Source organism: Onychostoma macrolepis, chromosome 04, assembly GCF_012432095.1.
Source record: "Onychostoma macrolepis isolate SWU-2019 chromosome 04, ASM1243209v1, whole genome shotgun sequence".
In the NCBI taxonomy this organism is placed as follows: domain Eukaryota; kingdom Metazoa; phylum Chordata; class Actinopteri; order Cypriniformes; family Cyprinidae; genus Onychostoma; species Onychostoma macrolepis.
In genome coordinates, this window is record NC_081158.1 from 26,951,385 (window position 1) to 26,976,781 (window position 25,397).

At 36.6% G+C, this 25,397-nt stretch overlaps 1 protein-coding gene across 13 annotated transcripts in view; it reads left to right on the forward strand.

Annotated features, from left to right (window-relative positions):
• The window catches only part of grip1 (glutamate receptor interacting protein 1), a 281,122-nt gene that overhangs the window by 219,782 nt on the left and 35,943 nt on the right, over nt 1-25,397 (forward strand). For 10 of the 13 annotated variants that reach the window (XR_009270749.1, XM_058773059.1, XM_058773060.1 and 7 more), the window contains 6 exons: nt 872-1,019; nt 2,024-2,193; nt 7,486-7,632; nt 10,905-11,054; nt 21,869-22,055; nt 25,019-25,164. Coding sequence is in view for 12 of the 13 variants with exons in the window: in XM_058773059.1 (XP_058629042.1) it covers nt 872-1,019; nt 2,024-2,193; nt 7,486-7,632; nt 10,905-11,054; nt 21,869-22,055; nt 25,019-25,164 (948 nt within the window). In the remaining variant the exon portion in view is untranslated. The remainder of the gene's footprint in view (nt 1-871; nt 1,020-2,023; nt 2,194-7,485; nt 7,633-10,904; nt 11,055-21,868; nt 22,056-25,018; nt 25,165-25,397) is intronic. The other 3 variants (XM_058773067.1, XM_058773069.1, XM_058773070.1) reach the window with 1 other exon arrangement.

Genomic DNA, 25,397 nt, shown 5'->3' on the forward strand with positions numbered 1-25,397 from the left:
CAAGTGTGTCTTGCCTACAGTCAAGCATGGTGGTGGGAGTGTCATGGTCTGGGGCTGCATGAGTGCTGCCAGCACTGGGGAGCTACAGTTCATTGAGGGAACCATGAATGACAACATGTACTGTGACATACTGAAGCAGAGCATGATCCCCTCCCTTCGGAGACTGGGCCGCAGGGCAGTATTCCAACATGATAACGACCTAAACACACCTCCAAGATGACCACTGCCTTGCTAAAGAAGCTGAGGGTAAAGGTAATCTTTGGGGCATCCTCAAACGGAAGGTGGAGGAGCGCAAGGTCTCTAACATCCACCAGCTCCGTGATGTCGTCATGGAGGAGTGGAAGAGGACTCCAGTGGCAACCTGTGAAGCTCTGGTGAACTCAGTGCCCAAGAGGGTTAAGGCAGTGCTGGAAAATAATGGTGGCCACACAAAATATTGACACTTTGGGCCCAATTTGGACATTTTCACTTAGGGGTGTACTCACGTTTGTGGCCAGCGGTTTAGACATTAATGGCTGTGTGTTGAGTTATTTTGAAGCTGTACACTCACTACTTTACATTGTAGCAAAGTGTCATTTCTTCAGTGTTGTCACATGAAAAGATATAATAAAATATTTACAAAAATGTGAGGGGTGTACTCGCTTCTGTGAGATACTGTATCATGAATGATTTCAGACCACAGTTTCAGTTTCCTCTGTGCAGCTTTTTGATTTAGGCTTTATCCAATTTCTGGAGTCTACACCTAACCCAAAGTTTCAGATTTGCATTAATATACCAAAAAGGCAAGCTCTGCCACAGGTTATGAGCCACTTTGCACCCCTATAATGTCCATTTTCTGAATGTAATCACTGTCTTTTTCCTCCTTTTATAGATTCTGTAGCCACAGCTTCAGGCCCGCTGCTGGTGGAGGTGGCCAAGTCCATGGGCTCCAGTTTAGGTCTGGCTCTCTCTACCTCCATGTACTGCAATAAGCAGGTCATCATCATTGACAAGGTCAAACCAGCCAGCATCGCCGATAGGTAATTACAGCCGCAATCATTTCCCACATGCATAGGAAGGCAACCGTTTCGGCTCCTTATGAAAGAAGCATCATTGCTCATCATGTTTCCATTGTTCTGTGAGCCAGATCAATGCATCGAGAGGAGAGAAATGTGCACTGCAGGAACCTGATGCCTGCTTGTGAAATTTTCAAAGTTTGAAATGCATAAAGCTTAGCAACTAATTATAGAAATTCAATAACTCATCTAGCCTTCACGCCAGCAGAAAGGCCTGGAACAATAATAAGGGTGGTGGAGTGCTGAGCAAGTGAAAACCTTTCCATCAGAACAGATTAGCACTTTGAAGATGATTCAAGAGTTTGCTCTTGGGAGAAACATTGGGTGGGAATTATAAATACACCTTAAACCCCTTTTCCATCAACAGGGTGCCAGTTTAGATGCCCAGTTTGGAACCATTATGTGCATTTCTGTATATATATATATATATATATATATATATATATATATATATATATATATATATATATATATATATATATATATGTATATATATATATATATATATATATATATATATATATATATATATATATATATATATATATATATATATATATATATATATATATATATATATATATATATATATATATATATATATATATATGTGTGTGTGTGTATATATATATATATGTATGTGTGTGTGTGTGTGTGTATATATATGTATATATATATATGTGTGTGTGTGTGTATATATATATATATGTATGTGTGTGTGTGTGTGTGTGTATATATATATGTATATATATGTATATGTATATATATGTATATGTGTGAAATATGGTATATATATTTCCCTAATTTAAAATGAAAGTACTTGGTTATATAATGATCACAAAAAATGTTGGACTACTGAAAGCCATGATATTAGATCATGATAATTGTAGTAGATAATTGAGAAGAACTGCAATTCAGTGGATGTTTAGAGCTGGAAGAATAGGAATCTGATTTTATTGCTTTTGCAGGTGTGGTGCACTGCATGCAGGTGATCACATCCTCTCGGTGGATGGCACAAGTATGGAGTATTGCACACTGGCCGAGGCCACCCAGCTGCTAGCTAGCGCTTCTGAACACGTTAAAATGGAGATTCTGCCCCACCACCAGACAAGGCTGGCCCTCAAAGGACCTGAACATGGTAAGAAACCCACACACACTCACTCTGGACCAGAATTTACATCTAAAACACATCAAATCCATTGATTTTAATGGGGATAGTGTATTATAAGCATATAGGAGAGGCAATTCACTGTATCCTTGCTTAATTTCAAACTGATTTGGCTCTTTATACACCCTTAAAACACTCTATTAAGGCTTTCTCTAGAGCGCAAGACCACTAAAGTGAAGCAGATTGGAAAACGAAGTGGATAAGTGCATATTTATTTAGAGAAGTACAGTTTTACTCACTCAGCATTTTATTTTTGGTCACAATTATTAATGAGATCTGTTCTCTGAAATGATATATGTTGTGCATCTTAGATCGCCGTAGCTCTTCAAACCTCAATGCTCTGAGGAGAGAGCAGAGATATCCCCTTAACGAGTTAATCGATTTATTGAAAATGATGGCATATGCATAATTGATGCCTACCATAATTCCTGTGTGTGTTTGATATCAACCCTGTAGTTCCTAGATACAGTAGATTGTCTGAATGCAGCGTTTGACATCTCAGTGAAAGGCCAGCTGTGACGGTTATCTTAACGATATTTAAGCATCTTTCCTGCGGAGATATCTGTAATGCAGACAGGACCATGAGAGGATAGTGCATCTTTGCCTTGTGTCTCAGGTTGTCAGGGGTTATGTGGTGTTCAAACGCTCGTTCTTATCACTTGACAGATTTTTATTAGGCTGTGCGCCACCAAATGCTATGATAACAAGATTTGACGTCAAAAGTTTCGAGCAACGATGCTTCTTACAGAGAATGCGTTCTTATGACGTCCAATGTGTGCCCTGTCACATCTTATCAGGAGCAGGAAGCTAACGTTCAAACGCAGAGACAAAGGCTTAAACGCTGCTGTACTTCCTGATAGGACTAGATGTATAGCACAAAGATGTGGAAGGCCACACTAGAGCACAGCCAGGCAAGAATGACCAGAATAGAGTCTTAACATGTTACAAGTAAGGGATAATGTACAATCCAGCTGGTTGTTATCGCAGAATAAACCCAGACTGGGTGATCAGGAGTCCTGCATCACCCTGAAGGGGTTTATTCTATGATAAAAACCAGCTGGATGAACATTATCCTGCTTATTACGTGCCTACTTGCCACATAAGTAACTAACTATACACAAAATATTGATATTTTGATTGATTGATTGAGTTGAAATATTTAAACGCAAAGCTTCCGCAAAGCATGGTTCCTAACAAATGACTGTGAGCCTAGACGAACTTCAGACAAGACATAGATTAAATGACATAATGTACAATCGTATCACTAATTACATATCTTTTCAGCACATAAAAATATTTTATTCTTACCTGTTAATTATCTTGCATCCATTACAATGTACAAAACAATTGACTTGCAACAATACGAACACTTTTCTTCAATTAGCACTCTGAGCAACAAGACGAACACTTTTAACAATACTACTCGATATATTTAATTCTTTAATAGTGTATTTTGAGCAGAAGGATTATATAAAATATAATTTAAAATAATTAAATATTCAAGTTTATAAGTTAAAATTACAAATTAAACATTCAGCGATCAGTACTTTTAATACTTAAATACATAAAAAATGAAATACTTTTGTATTTTTAATCAAGTAAAACTGAAAAAGAGTACTTAAAGGGGACATAGGATACAAAATTCACTTACATGGTGTTTGCATATAAATGTGTCTTAGCGCACAACCACACACCTGAACCATGATAAAAAACCATTCACTCCTTTGTTGATGCCCAAAAACCTAAACAGTCTCAATTTTCAAGCCGTTGTGATTTTCTAGGCACCACCCACGATTTCTGACGGACTGTCCTGTATTAGCATATTTCCGCCCTCAGCCAGTTGCACGCTGTCCGCCATTTTCTCCGTGCTTGAGCAGCTGTAGCAACAACAATCTCTCATAAGCAATGTGGGTGTTTTGTCATTGGATGTAAAAGTGAACATACTGTAAGAGTCTTCATTTTCTCTTGACACGAGAGGCAATGAAGGCGCAGTGAATTAGCTTTGTTTTTGAAGGTAAAGCACCACAAAATACACCAAAAAATGGAAGAGAGGGGTGGGGTGAGCAGTATCTCATTATCATTTAAAGAGCCATGCACCGAAACGGGTTGCTGTGAACAGAGTTGTTTTTAACAAGGTTTTGCACGACCATTGAGGAATTTTAACCAAAGTATGTTGCAGAGTCTAAAGAGTCATACCAACTTGCAGAAAATGGGCATCCGATGTCCCCTTTAATACTTTTTTATTAATATTTTATTAGAGTAGTTTACTGATCTCTTTGGTCAAAAACACATCATATATGTACCGTACAGATGTTCTGCTTATGCCCTTCACTGAGTAAAAAAAACAAATCATATTGACAAATTGAATTATTTTGCAGAACGTCCACAAGGTCAGTGGCTGTGCGACCAATATGCTATGAACTTAATAAGAACATGGAATAAACCCTGAGCCCTGAGCACATAAATAAAAGTGAACCCGCACAGCATACTAATGCATCCTGTAGCTCACTGTTAGGGGTTTTCAGAGGCCCCGCATTAGAAAACAATGAAGTGACCCTCGGGTCAGCTGGTGGGAGGCGTCTTGATTGGCTCTTAAGGGAAGGAAATTGAGTTTAGAGCACCATCCAAACACATTGAATGGACGGAGCTCACTCCTGATTCCCGTGAAGAGCCGCACACGTCTTCTGGCATGTCAGGCTTCTGGCATTACTATGCAGAGGCACGTCCACTACGCAGTTCACACACACACACAGACGTGTAGTCTATTTCCTCAGCTCAAACAGATTTAGTGCAGTGAAGCGTTCTTCACTAACACAGATCTAAATGCCAGCCGCTGTGAAACTCCAGACAGCTGGCTAATGCCGGAAACATCACAGCACCAGACAGCTGGCTGACACCACAACACACGTATGCAGTGCATAGACGCTTTCTACCTTGTCACCGTATACTCATGCATTCACGACATCAGTTTGGTGGGCTTCCGTGGGCGGCAGTGTGTGTGTCACTGAAAACATCTGAATCTACTGATGAAAACATAAATATTATCCCTCCAGGCCAGTCCCTGCTTGTTTCTGATGCAAACACTGAACACAATCTGTTCGCTGGACTGCCATGTGCATGTTGTTTGTTGTAGTACATTTTACAAGTGCACACTACAGAGTGTATATTATACATTCTGTATATAAGCACTTATACACTATACATGTATAATGTGGTTGATAATTTGTACAATATAATTCATATTAGAAAAGTGTACAATATACGACAAAATGTTATATATACTACTAACCTAATTGTTTTTATGATTTTAAAAATTATCTTATGATCATCAAGGCTGAATTTATTTGACCAAAACAGTAATGTTATGAAATATTATTGCAATTGAAAATAACAGTTTTAATATATTTTAATTATTTTATATTTTAATATATTTATAGTATATTAGATAATTAATTCCTGTGATGACCAGTTGTGTGTGTGTGTGTGTGTGTGTGTGTGTAATTGTTATTTATAATATGCATAATATGAATCAATCAATGAATCAATGAATTTTGAACATACAAGAAAAAAAAAAAAAAACATAAAATATGATTCAAATGAATGGAAAACATTGTGATTTATTGTAAATATTTTAATAGTTGACAGCCCTGGTATAGTGAATACATATTGTATTAACTATATAAAAAAAAAATGCTTATAGAGCATGTTAAATATGTCCAAATATGTATGCCATGTATAAATTATATTTTACAACATTCAAATATATTATATAACTTAAATTCAATTAAGTGAATCAAAACTTGAAATTGATTAGAGAAAATTTTGAGATTAATCATGATTATTTTCTTTTGTTGACACCCTTGGTATAGAGTTTCTACATTAATGCCTGCAAACACACCCATCATATTTTCATTTGCACCTCTTCTCTCTATGATTTATGAACAATCTCTCTCTTTATTTCCCACACACACATAATTGTAGAAGTAATGGCTCTCATCTGTTCAGGCCTGATTACCTACGATCTCAGTGGATTCTTCACTGTCTTTCAACCCTGTGCTGCTGTTTGATGCTATCGTGATGATGGATCCCTGGTTTCCTGCCTTACACAAAAACACACTCCTCCTTCACCTCTCACCGACTCTCTTTCCTGTCTAATCGCCTCTGCAGCCGTTGCCCTCCAGTTTGCCTCTCATCTCTCTCAGACTGCTTTTGTAATCTCTCTTTCCAGCTTGTGTGTTTGAAAACACAGCAAACATACTGCTAAAATTAACTGTGAAACAGAAAGGAGCCAAAATAGAAAATGATCAATGCCGCTGACCATAGTTGTGTATTCCTACGAGGACGCTTTGAGGGGAGCACTAGCTGTTGGTTATTTAAGACCTTGCTATGTGAGTGCTTGTTTTTTGATTCTTTGTGCCTGCTACTGCAGATATTGTCTGCTTGTTCAATATGAAAGTCCAAAAGGCTCAGAAGATGCTGTTTTGTTGCTTGCAGGTGAATTTTTGGTGAGGTTTGCATTATTTGAGACACTGGTTGCTTCAACCTAGAACATTCATTAAAGGGATACATTTTTATATTATTTTATTTTTTTATTTAATTTTATAATTTTGTAGTCCCATTGATTTTATTAAATGGTTAAAACATGTTTCATTTGTGTTATGCAGAAGAAAGTAAGTCATACAAGTTTAGAACACCAAACATTTTAACTTTACAATGAACTATCCCTCCAAATTTTCCCTATTATTATTATTATTATTATTATTATTAATAACTTGTGCTTGTCTCTTTTCTTTACCTGTGCTTATGATGAGATCTACATTATTTGTGACATTGTTGTTTCGACCTAGAACATTTCTTAGAGGTATAATTCGCCTCAAAAATTTAATTTAATTTTATTTTTTGACCCATTTCCTTCAAGTCATACAGGTTTGGAACAGCATAACTTTTCACATTTTAGTAAACTATCCTTGCAACAAATATTTGGTATATATCTTGTTTTACTTGTGCTTGTTTTTGTTCATGTTTGTACTTCCTGTATGAAGAAAGCCCAATCACAATGCAGACAAAATAACCCTTCATTAAACAGTGTTAAACTAGGCTTATTTTTAACCATAGTATTTTTGTTCCAGGTTTAATCGCAGTTTGAAAAATGTCTCTCCTTGTATGTTTTATCTTATATCTGTTGTACACTGGCATTTGTGTGGTGTTGTATGTTTCTTCCTGCTCACGTCCTCCCTCTCTCTGTCCTCTCCGTGTGGTCAGTCAAGGTGCAGAGGAGTAACCGGCCATTGCCCTGGGAATCCGGAACCAACAACAACAGCAACTTCCTTCCCTATCAACACTATAACACCTACCACCCCGACCAGTCCCGCAGCCAGAACAAGCAGAAAACCTCTCCAAACAACCCCCGTAATGTTCCTTCCCTTCTCCTTCATCCTCATCCTCTTGTATCACTCCTTGTATCACTGATAAACTGATTTGTTCCATTCTTTTATGGGTTTTGGCTTTATAATTTCCATATTACCAGGTTGATTTTCATTTTCATTGTTTAATAAAAACTCAAGTCTCATATATTTTCAATGAGATTTGGCTATTTAATGCCACATGAGCAAAAAAAAACTGTTGCCCAGTTGGACAGTATTCAACTTTTGCAAATGAGCAGCGACATCCAAAGGTAGTGAAGATTCAGTAACATTGCTGAAGATGAACGATGTAAAGTTATATTTAAATAATGATTGCACTTCTTTATTTTATATATTATTATTTTTTGGTATTTTACAAAGCAACTTACACACAAACAGAGAAACACACACATACATTTTTTTAATCAGTTTAAGTCATATATTTTGGGGGAATCGAACCCACAACCTTGGCGTCCAGGGGAATGTGATATGCAATACAGGACTGCATTCTTTCGAATGTCTCCTTTGTGCTTTATTTGATAAGTCTGTTTTTGTTTTTGTCTTTTTTAGTGTATTTTATTTGATCTTTTTGGAAAACAGAGCAGAACTAATTTGTTCCCCGGCTGTTTCCTTGTCTCTAAACTATGCTGAGGCTAAAGACAGTTTTTCTCTCTCTTCCTCCGTATTATATCTGGCCTTTATTCTCCATCTGTGGGTGTAGCTGAGCTCTATTCTACCAGAGGCGAGAGCACATTACGGAAAAGCTCAGAGTCTCTGTACAAAGCCAGACGAGCGCCGAGCCATTCAGGGAGACTTGTGTGGTTTTTGTTGTGCAGAAGATACACAGTGAATCCAGAGGACACCTTTGTGGTGCCATTCTTTGGGGGATGTGTAACATAATCCTTGTTAAGGAAGCGATATTGCACTATTGACATTCTCGCAACGTGACCTGACCGTTTCTCCCTGTGCGGTCATGGGTGGAATTCAAAGTCTCAAATACATTCTGGGACATGTAGTCAATGATAATTGATATCCCGAGGCCTTAGATTCCCTCTCTAATTGGCTGATAAGATTGGAGGATTGTCATTCGCCACAAAAGCACTTCTCATTTATGTTTTAGGTCATGCTTTTCCTCTTTCAGTGGCCTTACAGAGTCTGATTTGATTATACAGACTCATTACTATAAATTCCAGCCATCAGGGCTTTATCGATCTCTTTTGTTGGTGCTCTGAGCGCTTCAAGGGCACTGTGAGGCAGTTAGAGATGACCTGTGCTTGTTCGTTTACACTGACAACGGTTTGCAGCATTAAATCAACTGGAAGTTGTTCACTTTCAACGAGAGTTGGCAATTAGAGGAAACGTAACAGATTGTTTAAGAAAGCAAAGTTTAGTGTAGTTTAGCTTTATGTAAGTGAGCAATTACACGTTTTGATGCCAAGGACCCCAAAGTGGGTTGATCAACTTGTGAAGAACTCCTTTCTTAAAATATAACAGACATATAATTTCATCTATAAAGACCAATTTATACCAATTTTATGTGATAAAACGTCATAATATACTTTCATGCTATAAAGACAATGTTGTTTTCTACACACTTTTAGAGGAATAGTACTGTAGCTGTATAAACTTTTAAATAAAGTTTTTATATTTTTCTTTTTTAAATATTTATTAGATTTTTTTACATTTATTAGATTTTGTTTTAATATTTTAGTAAACATATATAATTAATCTAAAAAATTAGATATAATTGATATGTGTGTGTGTATATATAGTTAATTTAGCTAATTTAAACTTGCATATGAATTCTGACAACCCTAAAAAAAAATTGTTTTTGCAGACCCCTAAACATTTTGCTGACTGCAGTTTAAAAACCCCTGTAGCAACCAATGGTACAGCGACCTTTAAACCTCAAGCGTCTGAACTGCTTTTCACTTATATCACACGTATGATTGAATTTTGCAAAGTTTGCAACACTGCTAAAATCGCTTGCGGCACCTTTTCTCACCTTCACAGTCATGTCTCAAATTCTCCATTCAGGAGGGTCGTAAAGATGCCGCGGGCACTTCAGTGCTGGTGGCTTCACATAATTTACTGTCATTCCATCAATACTTTTTAGTCACAGTCTCCTTTTTTATTCCTGGATTATATATCCCCCTTGGTTATGGGAGTTCAAAGGCTTTTTCCATCTCTGGAAGATGTGTCCTTGATTTGCGTGAAAGAGCAAAACTCCCCTGAGAGTTGTATTGGTTAAGCCGCTGTTTTCTTTTTCCCTAAAGACAAATTAGGCCGCATTTGCTGGACATTAACTCCTTAATGTTTGGATTAGGAAAAGCTCATCCTATACAATACACAAGTGGACCAGAAGGCCTCATTATGGCTCTTAAAGCTGTACATGGTTTAATGGCTTTTAAAAAAAAATAGAGAGAGAGGAAAGCAGAATGTCCTTTCATTTGCCAAGAGCAGACAAACTGTAGAAATAAGACTGTAATCTGCTCTAATCCTGCCATGTTTTCAGCGTCGCCAGTGTCCCAGCCAAATAAAACATATTTCTTTTGGAGTAGTAACATTCTGCCAGTTTTTTTTTTTTTTGCAAGTGCTAAAAACTGCTTTGAAGCTCTTTATCTGATCAGTATGAACTGTGATTTGGTTCTTAGCCATTGTTCTGTGATAAGAAGTGGCTTTTAGGCATTGGGGAGTATTTTTAGAGATGTGCTTTGAAGATTTACCATCGTTCACGCAGTGTCAAAGATGAGGGCGCAGTCTGTAGAGCTTTAATGAGTTGTTTTGTGCATTTCCTCGACTGGTGACAAACCATGGTTCTCGTTTCCTGCACCTGTTATTAGAAAATGTTAAGATACAGTGGGGTTCGAAAGTTCAGTTGAAAATATGGGGTTTAAACATGGTTAAAACATCAAATGAATAAACTCTAGGTCACTAATCTAGGTAGATTTGTGAGATTGATCATGTGATTTTGTACAGATGGTCAGATGTTGTTCTTCCAAAGAAACTCAAGATGTTCTTTGGATCATATCAAATCATGCTGAAGATGATGATCATGATCATGATCAAGAGAGACATACCAAATACTAAGACATTGTGAAGTTTATGTTGGATTTTTGCTCAAATTGTTGTTTTAAATGAGGAAAAAATGTAAAACAGAAGCATTCTACAAAGCAAAATTGAACTTTATATACTAAATATACGAGGTTTTGAAATGAGTCATTGAGAGTTGATAATGAGAGTTTTGCTAAAACATTCCTCTCTCTTTTTCCTACACAGCTCTGGGTTCATCCTTCTCTCCCACCTCCATGAGTGCCTACAGTCTGAGCTCACTCAACATGAACACGCTGCCTCGCACCATGTATCCCACAAGTCCCCGCGGCACCATGATGAGACGCAAACTGAAGAAGAAAGACTACAAGAGCTCAAGTATGTTTGATGCAGTCGTGTTGAATGTTCTGATACCTAATAGGGATCGATCTTTCGATCAAGAACAAAACATTCCACACAATTCAAAAAGAGGCCTCATTCTTAAAGGGATAGTTCACCCAAAAATGTAAATTAATTTACTCACCCCATGTCATTCCAAATTTTTATGTTATGTTCATTTCATTAATGAAAACTATGACAAAAAAATGTTCTTTGACAGGCTTCTTTCCCACGACTAAATCAAGACAATGACAAGATGACAATAAGGTCAATAAACGCTAACTATGACTATAACTACATGCAATATCGTTGACAATAAAAGACGAGCCGAGACTTTTTTTAAAAATAAAAACTATACAAAAATCTCCTTTTTATTTTCAACGAAAAAAAGGAAACAAAATATTATTGCAGACTACTGTACATGTTTCTACTATGAGAGCTTTCATGTGTGCGGTTGCCAGATAAGAAGAGTTCAAATCCCCAAATCAGAACTTCTCTGTTAAAAGGATACATTTTCTGCAATCTGGCAACCATGTGCATGCGCTCACTCTTCATTACAGAAGTGTAGATGATGATCCAAACACTGACAAACCAGTAAGCTGAAGTTCAGAGATCTCCATGTGAGAGATTCGGCTTAAATGAAAGTGTAATTCAGTGTATTCTGTGTGTATTCTCCAATTTGGAATTATTGGAATTACTATTAGGAATTTCACCGTTTTACCAGTTTTCATTATGTAGACAGAGAGAGTGCATATATAAGTCATTGATATTCATTTATATATTAAATAGCCTATAATAAATCACTACACTAGATGAGGTAAAATAAACCATGTGTATGAGTTCACATTCTGTTGCTTTGTGCTTATTGGTGAAAGTGCAATACCTGAACAAAACTAAACAAAAACAGGACAAGGTTGACAAAATATGACAACTAAAAAGTAAACTTGACATCAGACTAAGACTAAATTAACACTATTTTTATGGCTTACTTTCTTCTGTGGCTTCAAACTGAATGCAAAAGCACCATAAAAGTGACAGCTTTGTGAGCAAGACATCGACTTGATTCATCTCATTATTCACTGATCTTCACCTCCAGTGAGGAGTTAATTGCTGCAACTGGATCACTGAGTCGTCTCAAGAAATGAAATAATTTTGAGAATGAATTAATCGGTTTTGTAAACTGGATCATTCAAATCTAACTCAAAACAACTTTCCTTCCAATGAATAGCTACTTCAATTCCATTCGAATTACTCACCCAGTCCATTGTATGGACCACTTCTATGATGCTTTTATTGTGCTTCCGCATCCTTTTTGAAGCTTGAAAGCTTTCACATGCAGTTAGATGCATTCTTTTCAAATAGCTTTATGGAATGCAACTGAAAGGAAAAGGGTCTTGAGACACATTTTAAAGTACTATTTTTAGTACTTTGCCATCCTTCAAATACCACAAAGACCTTCTTTATTGCTCTGTATAGTACATTGAATAAGTAGATGTTCTTCATAGGTTTTTATCCTCTCTACAAGAGATTTACCATCAATCTTTGGCTAGTTCCACTTTGATTCATTCTTTAAAACCTTTCGTTTTTATCAGAATGGCTGAAGTAAACAGAATAAGGCTTGGTTATTGATTTCCTGTAAAACTTCTCTAATGTATCAGCACCTCCATGCAGGCTCTGGCCGAAGACTTGTCTTGACTTTAATATTAGCTTTCAAATCTTTATAGCTGCCTTTGCCATTCGTTGTGCAAAACAGAAGTCAGGAGGTTGAAAGTACCGCCCACGGTAATTCAGAAACAAACCTTTATAAATGCCACATTATGCTAAGCGCATGCAATTGTGCAAAGAGAAACTTGGTCAAGCCGCTGAAAGCAACGAAAGCAATAAAACTCCAACATAAATGCGTAGAGGTCGCTTGGTATTAAAGAAAGGCCATACGTCTATTATTCTTCCCGTCTCTGCTATGATAGTCTGGCTTTATCTGTACCTTCAGACCTCTTGCACATGGTTCCTATCCTTCCTGCTTTTCCTCTACACGGCTGGGCTCTGAATCTGAATAAGATCAGCGAGTGTGATAGCACTTACCTGAAGTGAACACATTCAGCATTCTCTTCCCATATCTGAAGACGCCAAGCGAAAGAGGGAAATTACACCTCTGGCTACCCAGTAATTAGATCCTGAAAGATATTTCATATCCTTCAACCGAGCAGTGTCGCCGTCGCAGTCGCCGCCTCTGCCGGAGATAATTACCCGACCACGCTTTCATACCGCGTGGGGTTGTTATCTGCGGGCTTTGTCAACAAGACCAATAAGCAAATGTTGGCACTGGAAAAATGGTTAATCAGCTGCCCACACTGCTGACCGCGTTCACGCTAACTTTCAGTAGCCGACTTGTTTTTCAGTTTGCTTTTTGTTGCTGCTTGGTTATTTGCTGTAGATGTTAGAGGAAGTGGAGTTTGGACACATGCTGTAGAAAACCTTATCTAAAAATAAAATTAATTTAAGATATTAATTAATATAATAGGGCTGTCAAAATTCCTCGATTCAATTTGAGTACTTGATTATAAAAAAATAAAATAAATAAATCCTCAATTGCATTTTGCCTGTGTCGAGTAACCGGCAAAATAACAAAAGTGGCGCATTCCATGGACAAGAATCCATGAAATGCATTATTAGACCATTTTCCAAGGCTGCATGATATATTAATCCCATTTAAAAATCGTAATAAAGCATAATGCTATTGTGAATTCACAAAGGCTATGATTCAATTAAATATATGCAATGCAGGTTTAAAGGGATAGTTCACCCCAAAATGAAAATTCTGTCATTCATTACTCACCCTCATGTCGTTCCAAACCCGCAAGACCTTCGTTCATCTTCAGAACACAAATCAAGATATTATTGATGAAATCTGGCAGCTCTCTGACCCTGCATAGACTGCAATGCAACTGCAATGTTCCTTGACCCAGAAACGTAGCAAGGACATCGGTAAAACAGCCCATGTGACATCAGTGGCTCAACTTGAAGCTCTCGAAGCTACGAGAATACTTTTTGTGCGCAAAGAAATCAAAAATAACAATTTATTCAACAATTCTTCTCCCCCCGAGTTACCGTCTTATTTTGAGAGTATCACGATGCATGTGTGCGCATTCCCCAGAACGTAATCAGTGTTGTTTACGTTCAGCATGCGCGCATTTTCTCCTGAACGTATATAAATAATACTAACATAACACTGTGGCACCATTAGAATTACAATAATGATTGTTTCCAAACAGGTCTCCAAAGCACTTCTAATGCCTCATCTTTCTTGTCCTGAAATTATGTCAGCGGTTGAGCCAGAGGTTGACATTTCAAATTGTTTGAATGAACATAGCGAGGTTTTAGTAGCGCCACAGATATGAAATCCCTTAACAAATGGCTTGCTTAGTTGTCTCATTTAACTGGGATTTGAGACTGTCTTTTAAAATGGCAAAACACTTTTTAACTGTAATTTAACTGTCCATTTTTTATCTGACTTTGAAGTGTTTAATTTACTATGACTTGGCTGCATTTGTTCTGAACATCACGGTTAATAGCTTCTCCTACCGCGTTGCTCACCACTTGTGTTTGGCAAATACACCTGCCGCACAGAAACAGAGCATCTCATCTATTACACAAATTTATTTTCAGTTTTACTGCCACGAGCATGTGCATGGCCCCTCAAAGACGCCGTTTGTTTAGAAAAATGATTTCATAAAGGGTCTGTAATAGCTGTATTGAGTTTTTCCTCAGCTATGATTTTACTCTAACTCATGAAACACGCTTAGTCAGAGCAGCACACTAGAGTGGGATCATATCATAATAGACAATATTTGCCATTAAAAAGGCAAAGGCAAATGCAGCAGACATATGCTTTCGTCCTGTAAATAGTTTGTATTCCTTTTAAAAAAACACCTTAGACCAGCCTAAGCAGGTTTGCTGGTTTGTCTCCTAACCCAGTCAGGCTAGTCTGCTAATTTTCATCTGGTCATGTTGGGAAACCAGCTGCCTGTTAAGTGTTAAGTAAAACAAAAAGTAAAACTTTGAAAAATTTCAGTATTTAAATTAAAGCTAAATATACCATAGATATTAGATATAAACCTAAACTTAAAAAAAACTTTAAATTAGATAGATAGATACACAATCACATAACAAAATTACAAAAAATTACTAAAACTTTCTTAGATGAAACCTTAAAAAACTTAAAAATATAAATAAAAATTAAAAGAGCAAATAAGAAAAATACTAAAACTTAAACTAAAATTAAAACTGAAAATATAAAATAAATTAATTAAAAATATGGAAGAAAAAAAACTACAAGACTCTATAAATAATAAAATAACTAAAAAAAAAAAAAGCCCCACTAATTTGGACACGCTTGACTTTTTTTAAGATCATGTTTTTCATGACCTTTTTCTAAAATGCTTGAAATCGTATCAGTTTTAAATTGATAATTGCCCAAAAATGCGACTGAATATTAGCAGCTTATCAGCAGTGATGGGAATAACGGCGTTATTAATAAACGGCGTTACTAATGGCATTATTTTTTTCAGTAACGAGTAATCAAACGAATTACTGTTTCCCCCGTTACAACGCCGTTACCTTTACTGACAATAAAATGCAGCGTTACTATAATTTATTATAATATTATTTTCTTTTTCAGTTCATCTGAATGGATGCGCAGTGTAGCTGAGACATACCATAAACTCTAGCGCACGACTTGCCATCGCGTTGTCTCACACACGCATAGAAAAATACAGAGCAAGAGAGTCTTTCATAACAGGCAGAATTGACGTGCTACATGTAAACGATATTCTTTGTTGTATTTTCCTGTCAAAATAACGGAGTTCCTTTGGAATTCTTCAGCTTTTAAGAACTGCCGGGGTCTCTGTTAGTCGGCGGAACGACAATCTCATTGGCTGGCGCTCACCAATTATCATCCCTGTTTTGATTTCAGCAAATCAATTCGAGCGAATGCAGACAATGTGATTAATATTCATGAACCCAGCAGCTCATTAATCCTTAGTGCGTTTTATAATGTTATTAGTAGTAGAATTCGTAGTAGTTTTGTTATCTTATTTTTCCCTCTTTTTTATAGAACCACTAAATGACAAACAATATCTTAAGCACCACCACCTGTCCGAAGTTCAGTCAACATTCTGCATTTGTGCATTCATTATGCATTCATACTTGGATATTCTAATTACTAAAGTTCTATCATCATATAATGCTAAATTATCATAATATCATATTATAATGCTTGACTGACTGATGCTAAGTGTCAGCAGAAAAATAGTATAGATTAATGTACAATGTTTTATAATAATAATTTATTCTATTTAGTGTCCATTTCATGAATTTAACACATTTAATATTGGGGGCATCCAAGTTATTTGACATTTGAATAAAAAAACAAAAACAAAGTGTAACAATAGTTACTTTCCCTGGTAATTAGTTACTTTTATAATGATGTAACTCAGTTACTATTTGTGAGAAGTAACTAGTAACTATAACTAATTACTTTTTTAAAGTAACGTGCCCAACACTGCTTATCAGCAATCACCTTGGTTCAACCCACTGCTATGAAGCTCAGAGGGCAGCAAATTGTTCATTGCCTCACTGACCCAAATTGAAAGCTTAATTAAAGCTTGATTAACTTCATTGATGCTCCAAATGAGCCCTATTTGCATAGCACCTTGATTTCACTGTCCAGAGAGCTCTGCACAGAGCCGTGGCAGTCGAATCAAGGAGTCCAACTGCCCAGGATCCGTTCTGACAGACTATAGCGCAGAGGCAAATGAGTGAGGATGGGTTCACTGCATGCTGTGCTGCTGATTCAGCATTCCAAGCCTTTGCTTGAGTGACGTCTTCTAGCATACAAAGTGGCACTGGTTTGTTAAAAGTCCCTCCTGAGGCCTTTACTGTCACTGGCTCACAGGGACAGAATAAAGCTCACAGACACTGTTCAACACATCTGAGAGAGAGAGAGATGGAGGCAGGGAGATGCATGCTGCAAAGTCACCCATCAGACAGCAATGACACGTCTGGATGAGATGCCAAGCCATCTCCTCGCACTGAGCGATAACACAGAAGGTCACAAAACTGCTGCCATTTTCCACTGCGCTTTTTGCTAGTACAATTCACTATCCTGTTACTTTTTGTAAAGCATTAGAGGGACAAATTCCATGTATTTTGTTGTGAGATCTAAACTAAATAAAACAACATAGCTAGTTTTAAACACATCAAATATTTTTATAACTATTTTATAATAATTATTTATTATTAATTAACTTTTTTGATTGTTCATTTTGTCCATTTATTTTTTTTTACTATTGTATAATACTGTATTTTAATATAATATTAATGTAATTAATATTTTATATATATTTACAGTATTATTAATTACTATATATTATTATACATTTTATTTACTCACTCACTCACTTACATACTAATAATAATGGCATATTTTTATAGTCAGTTTAATTTTGATTATTCATTTTGTCCATTTAGTTCAATCCTGTTTAATTTTCTAAAACTTAAAAAGTTTTTCGGGTTTAAAAACTATTTTGACTTTTTTAATATAAATGTAAATAAATCTATTATTTAATAATGAATCATTTTTATAATATTAATGTCCATTTTACCCACTTGGGTTTTTTTCCCCCGTGTAAAATGGATATATCATATATTTTATTCTCTCCTGGTTCTTTTTTTTTTATTGCTAGAAATGTTACAAAAACCAGGGAAAAACTGAAAATTTAATAATTAGTTTGACCTCCTGAGGTTCACAGTCAATATTTTTTTTCAAGGTTAAGCACCTCCTATCACAAAAAAAATGATATTGTTCCCCATTTGTGGAAAATGTCTACTGCAAGATCAAAAACCGAGTCAATGAAGCAGTGAATGTGAGGGGAAACTATCTGTCTTGTCCACACGCCCCATAAACAGACACATTCAGCCTGTTGTCTCCTCTTCTCCTGCTGGGGATACTCTACTCTAAAAAGCTTTCACTGATGTCTTTTATAAATCTTGTTTACCTCTGTTGGAGGTGGTGTCATGCTAATTTTAAAGTTCCCCTCTGCGTTTCTGTGGTCCGGAACAAACCGCTCTGTGTTTAATGTACTGTGACCGAACTAGCTCCGTGTCTTCTCACCAGGAGAATATTAGCATAATTTAATTGTTGGTTAATGCCCACAGTCCTCGTTTATGATTTCCATACAGTTGTCAGTTGAGGTGCTAATACGTTCTGCTAGTGGAAAATATGATTATATTAAAGGACAGTGTTGAGGATATTAAGGCTCCTGGTATCTTCTGCAAGACACAGGTCAGGCTACGGCATACACAATTTTGAGAGACTCCTCTTCCCAAGTTCCTTTTATGTGACTCAGGGTTTCAACACACGCAATGCATGCAACGCTTTGACCTCTGCATGAAAAGTATTCACACGGATGTCACATAAGCACGATTTTAACTCTAGAATGCACGAAGGGGTTCAAGAAAACCTAAAGAAATACATTTTTGGATTTTTTATTTTTCAATAAAATTATTTACATTTTTTGATAATTCCGTATAATTCTCAAATTTTCTATATGAGCCTCAGAAATGTATGTATTTGTTAGTCATTGGTTCAGGAAATATATTACTACTATTAATAATAATAATAATAATAAAACATTTTTGGCACTATCCCAAGTTTCCGTAAATTGTTCAAAATGACCCATTTGCATTTCTTATGGAAATAATTTTTTCTTAGGTTTTATAAATAATAATATTTATTTCCTTTACTCCATAAGTTACTTAAAATTTTGGTTTGTTTTTGTCAGTTTCATATATTGTTATACTTTTTAATTGAACAGGTCAATATATTTCAGGATTCTACACGCTATATACATACATAAAATACTGATGATAAGTTTTATGTTAGTAAGTATTTTTATTATTACTTTTTAAACTTTTTTTCAATGTTATTTAATTGTGATGTTAAACCTGAATTTACAGCAGCCATTACTCTTCAGAAATCAGTCAAATATTCTGATTTGATGCTCAAGAAATATTTCTTATTATGATCAATGTTTGGAAACAGTTGTGCTGCTTAGTGGTTTTGTGAAACTGTGATACTGAGGAATAGAAGGTTTATTTTATAAATGTCTTTACTATCACTTTTGATCAATTTAATGCTTCCTTGCTGAATAAATACATTTAATTCTTTAAAAAATATCATACTGACCCCAGACTTTTGAAGAGCGGTATATGTCTGTATACGTATATATATATAAATATAGAGAGAGAGAGAGCTTAGAGCAGATCCTGCCGACAGAATCAATGACGCAACTCAAGGGCTTTGAGATCAAAGGTGCGTTTTCCAATTTCACTAGAACTGCCAAAATCTGTTCTCTTCCGAAGAAAAGATGTTTCAAAACTCTTCTGACTCATTCTAAGGATTTCGAGTTACAGCTGACTCACTGGTCTGTGGGAAGCAGAAATGAAGATTTCTCGCAGGAAGGAGGAGGAGGAGGTGGAAGCGAATGAGCTAGAGAGAGTCAGCTGGCTAGCGATTCTTTGAGATGTCGACGATGACCCCTCAGGTGCTTCCTTGTCTGTCAGAGCCTTTGAAGTCTACCACAAACCGAAGACACCACTTAACTGAATCGCCTCGCGAAGCAAGACTCTGAAGCACACAAAGCCCTGTCGGGTCACTTCACAGTCTGCAGGCCCCTGAGCCGTTCGCGAAAAGACCAGTCAGTATCATTTTCAGTGCTTCAGACAAGAGGAGTCCCAAATGGTTGTTGATCGATGTGCACCACAGACCTGTCCCTGAAAGCGTTTCCGCATCCAAGAGGTGTCCTATCCTCATCTGCGTCACCTTAACCTCCCTTTCCCATCCCTCACGCCCAATAAAAAAGGAAAGGTCACCACATTTAAAACAATAAAGGTGTCTGGTGCGGTAAATCTAGCCCATGAGCAGGATCATCAATCTCGGATAGACTCACTCTCCGGTCACAGTAGAGCGATCTGGCGAGTATAACAGGCTCTTTAAAAATGCGGCAGGCCTGGTTTGGTGCCGGTCGATAACCCGAAGGCAGATTTCCGTACGTGTCTATGGGGAAAGAGATCTCTTGGTTGCCGTCTGTGCTCCCTGGTGCTTGGGATGACGGTTTAAGCTTGGTCAGTCAAGGGTGTGACGGGCGTTCGTGTGTCAGAGCACATTTTCACTGGCCTCTTTGAAAGCACACAGTGCGAACAAACATGTCGTCAGTAAGCTTGGGAAAAATTGGGTCTTTTTGCCGCCCAGTAACAATATTCGGCTTTGCAATTGAGATGTATCCCATGAGACTTTATTGATATAGACAATTGTAAATGGGGTGCATCGCGGAGTATAAATCACATTGGTTATGCTTATGTGCCTGTCTGCTTTTCGGTAAGCTGGTTTAAACGCTCTCAATCAGCATGGTGAAAACAACAGGGTTTATCTGTTTTCACAGGCTTGTTTGGGTTTCTAATAGATATAGATAAGATATACACAGTTTTTTTAGTTAACGTTATCAGTCGATATTGCATATATGTCAGCGCATGCTCATTTCTCCTATTTTTAAATTTAGATGTCTTTTCTGTTGTATAGTATTTGAAAGTTCACTTCTAAAAACATTAGCAAATGTCAGAATTAAAACCTATTTTTCATAATGCACATTATAATGGTGTCTTTTGTGTCTGTTTATTTTTTTGTAATTCTTAATTTTTTATTTACTTAATTTCATTTACAAAATAAAATAGAATTTTAATTTTGGCTATTTATTGGTTACCTGCTATAGCAAAAAAATAATTATCAGCTTAGTGATAGCAGTGTTAAAACTAGTAAAAATCATTTTTGTTAATTGAAATAACACTGAAATAAAATAAAATATAAAGATAAATAAACTAATTATAAAGAAAAGTTAAATAATAATAATAAATATTGCCTTGGCAATCAGCTGAAATAAAATAAGTTTAAGTTGACACACTAAAATGACTATAACTGAAAATAGAAATATATATAAAAAAACTATTTAAAAAGTGGCTCAACATAACATTATTAAAACTTAAAATAAATAAAATAAAAAAATGAAAATGAAAATATAAAAATATGAGAGGTAGCGGTCAGAAATCATGCTGGTGCAAACAATTTCATTTGTTAAAACTGTTTATTCAGTAGAATATACATTTTTTGCAGTGGTATTAAAATTGCTATCACATTTTTATATATATATAATATATATTATATACAAAGCCCACTATTTTTAAGTACTGTCTAATATAGTAATTTCAGATCCAGACCCGTAAGATAAGGAAGTTCTAACAACCTCATAATTTGTACCATCTACTGAAAGAGTTTCCCCAAATCCCTGTGGTCTGATTTGCGATATAATACACTAGCTCTATATCAAAGTGTATTTTCTTATTTCTAAGCGCACCTAGTTGGCCCAAAGATACTAACGCGCATATTGAATTCTTATCTGCAGCGAGGGCACAAATCCAGCTCAGTCACTGCTAAGACTCGCATGGCTTGACAGCCTTTTAGTCTGTGAAAAGTTGCTCCGAGATGTACACATAAGAGCTGTTTGAAACATTTGAAAGGATTGTTCACTAGAATTTGGTTGATTTATCAAACCTGTGTGACTTTTTTTTTTTTCTTTTCCCTTACGTTGATGGCCAAAGGAGAAGTTTAGTAGAATGTTCAAGCTTCTCTTTTCTGTATGAACAGGAATGGTCAACTTTCTGCTGTTTGTGACCATGTTCTCCTCTGTTTTTCATTCCTCTAGTGTCTCTGGCTTCCAGTACTGTAGGACTGGCAGGTCAGGTGGTCCACACAGAAACAACAGAGGTGACCCTCATCAGCGACTCCATCATGGGCTTTGGGATCCAGCTGCAGGGAGGAGTCTTTGCCACAGAAACTCTATCCTCTCCTCCACTCATTGCTTACATAGACCCCGACAGCCCGGCGGAGAGGTAAGATCTCTGAACACGATTTTTATTAATCTCCAGTGCTTCTCCAGTGCCTCATTTGACCTAGTTAAAACTCTGGGTTTTAATATTCCAGATATCCCTCCTCAGATCGGAGCACTCGGCGTGGCTTAATTGTTTGCGTTATCAGAGAAGTGTGAACTTCCCTTTGGGAATCTTGAATATTTAATCTCGAATCTAATTTTGATTATCTGAACACATCCCAAAGCCCACAGTTATTATATCACTGCTCCGTTCTTGCCGCTTAGAACTTGTCCTCTGCAGAGCCACAACTTCATCCATGATATAATACGATGATCGCACATGATATATAACTGCCTGCCCGTGACGATCTGATTTCCAGCCTGCTTGGGCTGTGATTGACTACGGCTTTACGTGATAGAGCAAAGCACTTAACTATAATTACCTGAGCAGCGGAGCCTCAGCTGGCTTCCAAATGAACTTACTCTTGGACTGAGATGGATTTACATCCCAACTTCACAGTAATTACTGACCTAAGCAACAGGGATGACTCGCTGCCAGCTGAAGTTGTAATTGCAGTGATGGACATAAACCTGTTAATGTTGGTGATTTGATAAAGACCTAGCGGAGCTGAAGAACAAGCGATGAGATGCTGCCAACTTAACTACATTTTTCAGTACTGGGAAGACAATTTAGCTTTTTAAAATAATGTAGTTTTTGCTGTTGCTGTTTATTTACTTTACAGCAAACTGTGCAATCTGTTTTATTGAATCAATTTGTGATTTATGCATCATTTTAATGCTTCACAAAAACATTTCACAGATTCATTAGATCTTTTGTGGATACACCTGCATGGTGTTTTACATTGTTTTTGCAGAATAGAATAGAACAGAACAATATAATATAATAAATTGTTTTTTTTACAGTAATTTACAGAATAATGTTATATTATACTAGACTATATATTATACTATATATTACTATATATTAGTTAAAGTGTGGTGTTTTGGTTTATATATATATATATATATATATATATATATATATATATATATATATTAAAATATAATATACAATATATTATACAATATATTCATTTTATTTGTAAATTGATCTGTTGTATATCTTTCTTTCTTTTTGGCAGTGACATAGCCTACAATATAGAATAATGTTTATTCACTTAGTTTACAAAACATATCTATAGTCAAATGCTGTAGTTCACCAGTAAAAAAATTTGATGGTATTTTTTTTATGGTACATATGGTATTTTGATATTTTATCCTTTTTTTTTTTTTGGCTAGATGAATACTGCTTTCATTGCTAAAATAAAATAAATAGAGAAAAAAATTCCCCCTTATATTTGAATGTTGTTCATCATGATTTAGAGATTCACAACAAGTAGAAACAGACACTCTGAAGATTACATATTCCAGATGAAAACACATACACTCCATCAGCTGAACTTGTTTCTATACTGTAACTTGGGCTGTCGAGCTCTAAAAAGAACCAATCACAATATGACATGTTTTAAAGGTGCCATAGAATGGAAAACCTTGGCATAGTTGAATAATGAGAGTTCTGTACATGGAAATGACATACAGTGAGCCTCAAACACCATTGTTTCCTCCTTATGTAAATCTTGTGAATAAAAAAGACTACTGAAAAATTGGTGAATCAGAAAATAACTCAGACTGTGACGTAACAGTCAGGATCACTAATAGTTACGCCCCTGACCTTTGCATATACCCACCCATGTTCTAGGCCAGCCGCCAGCCGAACCATCAGAAGTTCTGCAGGTATTGTGAAGAAACAAGCGAGGACAACAGCGAAAATGGCAGATCATGGAAATAAATGTTATGTTCCAGGCTGTGCAGGGGATGTGAAGTGCAGGGATGGGTTGGTATCTGTATTCAAAAAGGCACGGAAAGCAAATAACGCATTATAATAAAATAACGCGAGCCACTAAATGGACATGGTTAGCGCCTTGCTAGCTGTAGCCTGTTACATTGCAGTACATAAGATTTCACTTACCACATAAAAAGAGTAAGGAGAGATGACTGAGGATGATGGCGAATGATTTACAGATCCTGAGCACCACCGACAAGCATCTGATCTTGTAAAATGTGTGGTAAGTACTGCCGCTCCAAAGTGAAAGTGAAAGTAAAAAGCGATCGTGCATTTGAATAGCAGCTCCCTAAATGCTCGCATTTTATATACAGTATAATTACCCGACTATATAACTGCGAGAAAAGGTATTGAAATATATATTTTCCCTCCCTGCGTTTCCTTCCTGCTGTGTGAGGTACTGAAATGAGCCGCACTGCGAAACAGCCAATCAGAGGAGAGCTCAACATTATTATTCATGACCCTTCCAAAAAAGCCAATAACAGACCATTTCATTCTAGCTAGGGTTGTAAATGCACATGTATAACAGTTTCTGAAGAATTTTTGCCCATACCTAAGCTCACATACCTTCTATGTAGATATCAGAGAACAATTTAAAATATTGTATCAATGCATTCTAAGGCACCTTTAATGCTTTACACTTTTGTTGGTGCTGATGCTAGCAGCCCACGCTGGATACCAGCATCCAAAACACAGCATATGCCTTATGGTGACTAGATTTGATGGTGTTTTTAGCAATGAAAGCAAAAGCAGTATTGCTTCTGTTTGGCTCATAAGCCATTTTGGAATTCAATAAAGAGTTTTTGTTCCCTCAGCTATTAAAAAGAGCTTTTACTCTGACCTTGAGCTAAAAGGACATTTGTATTTTTGGCTAAAGTGTCACATCCACTCACTAATGTCTATTTAACGGCGCCAGCTGGCATAATATAAGTGGTTGGCTGGTCAGTGCGAGATATTTCCTAGGTTCCACCACCTCTTTTTGTCTCCCTCTACGCCAGTCCATTATTTTTATTTTATGCATTCAGCACAGCTCTGTTGGCCAGTGTAAGAGGAATGGAGCTAAATCTGCTCTCTGTGCACAGGTGCGGCATCCTGCAGATTGGCGACCGCATCCTGTCAATAAACGGCATCCCCACTGAGGACAGCACGCTGGAGGAGACCAATCAGCTGCTGAGGGACTCCAGCATCACCAGCAAAGTCACACTAGAGATTGAGTTTGACGTAGCAGGTGGGGACACGTACCGATTCATCAATTCCAAACCTGTTTGGGGATGAAAGATCCATCTGGCCACATCCCGCGTTTGTCCTAGAGTTTTTTCTTTTTCTTTTTAAAAGTTATGCCATAATTCTGAGAGCCCAACCATCTGGAATGTTTGATGCATAGAAATGATTAGTACTGCAAGACAAGTGGCCTGTGATTTAATAGGTAGCTACTATTTCCGGATGGACATCCGCATGAAA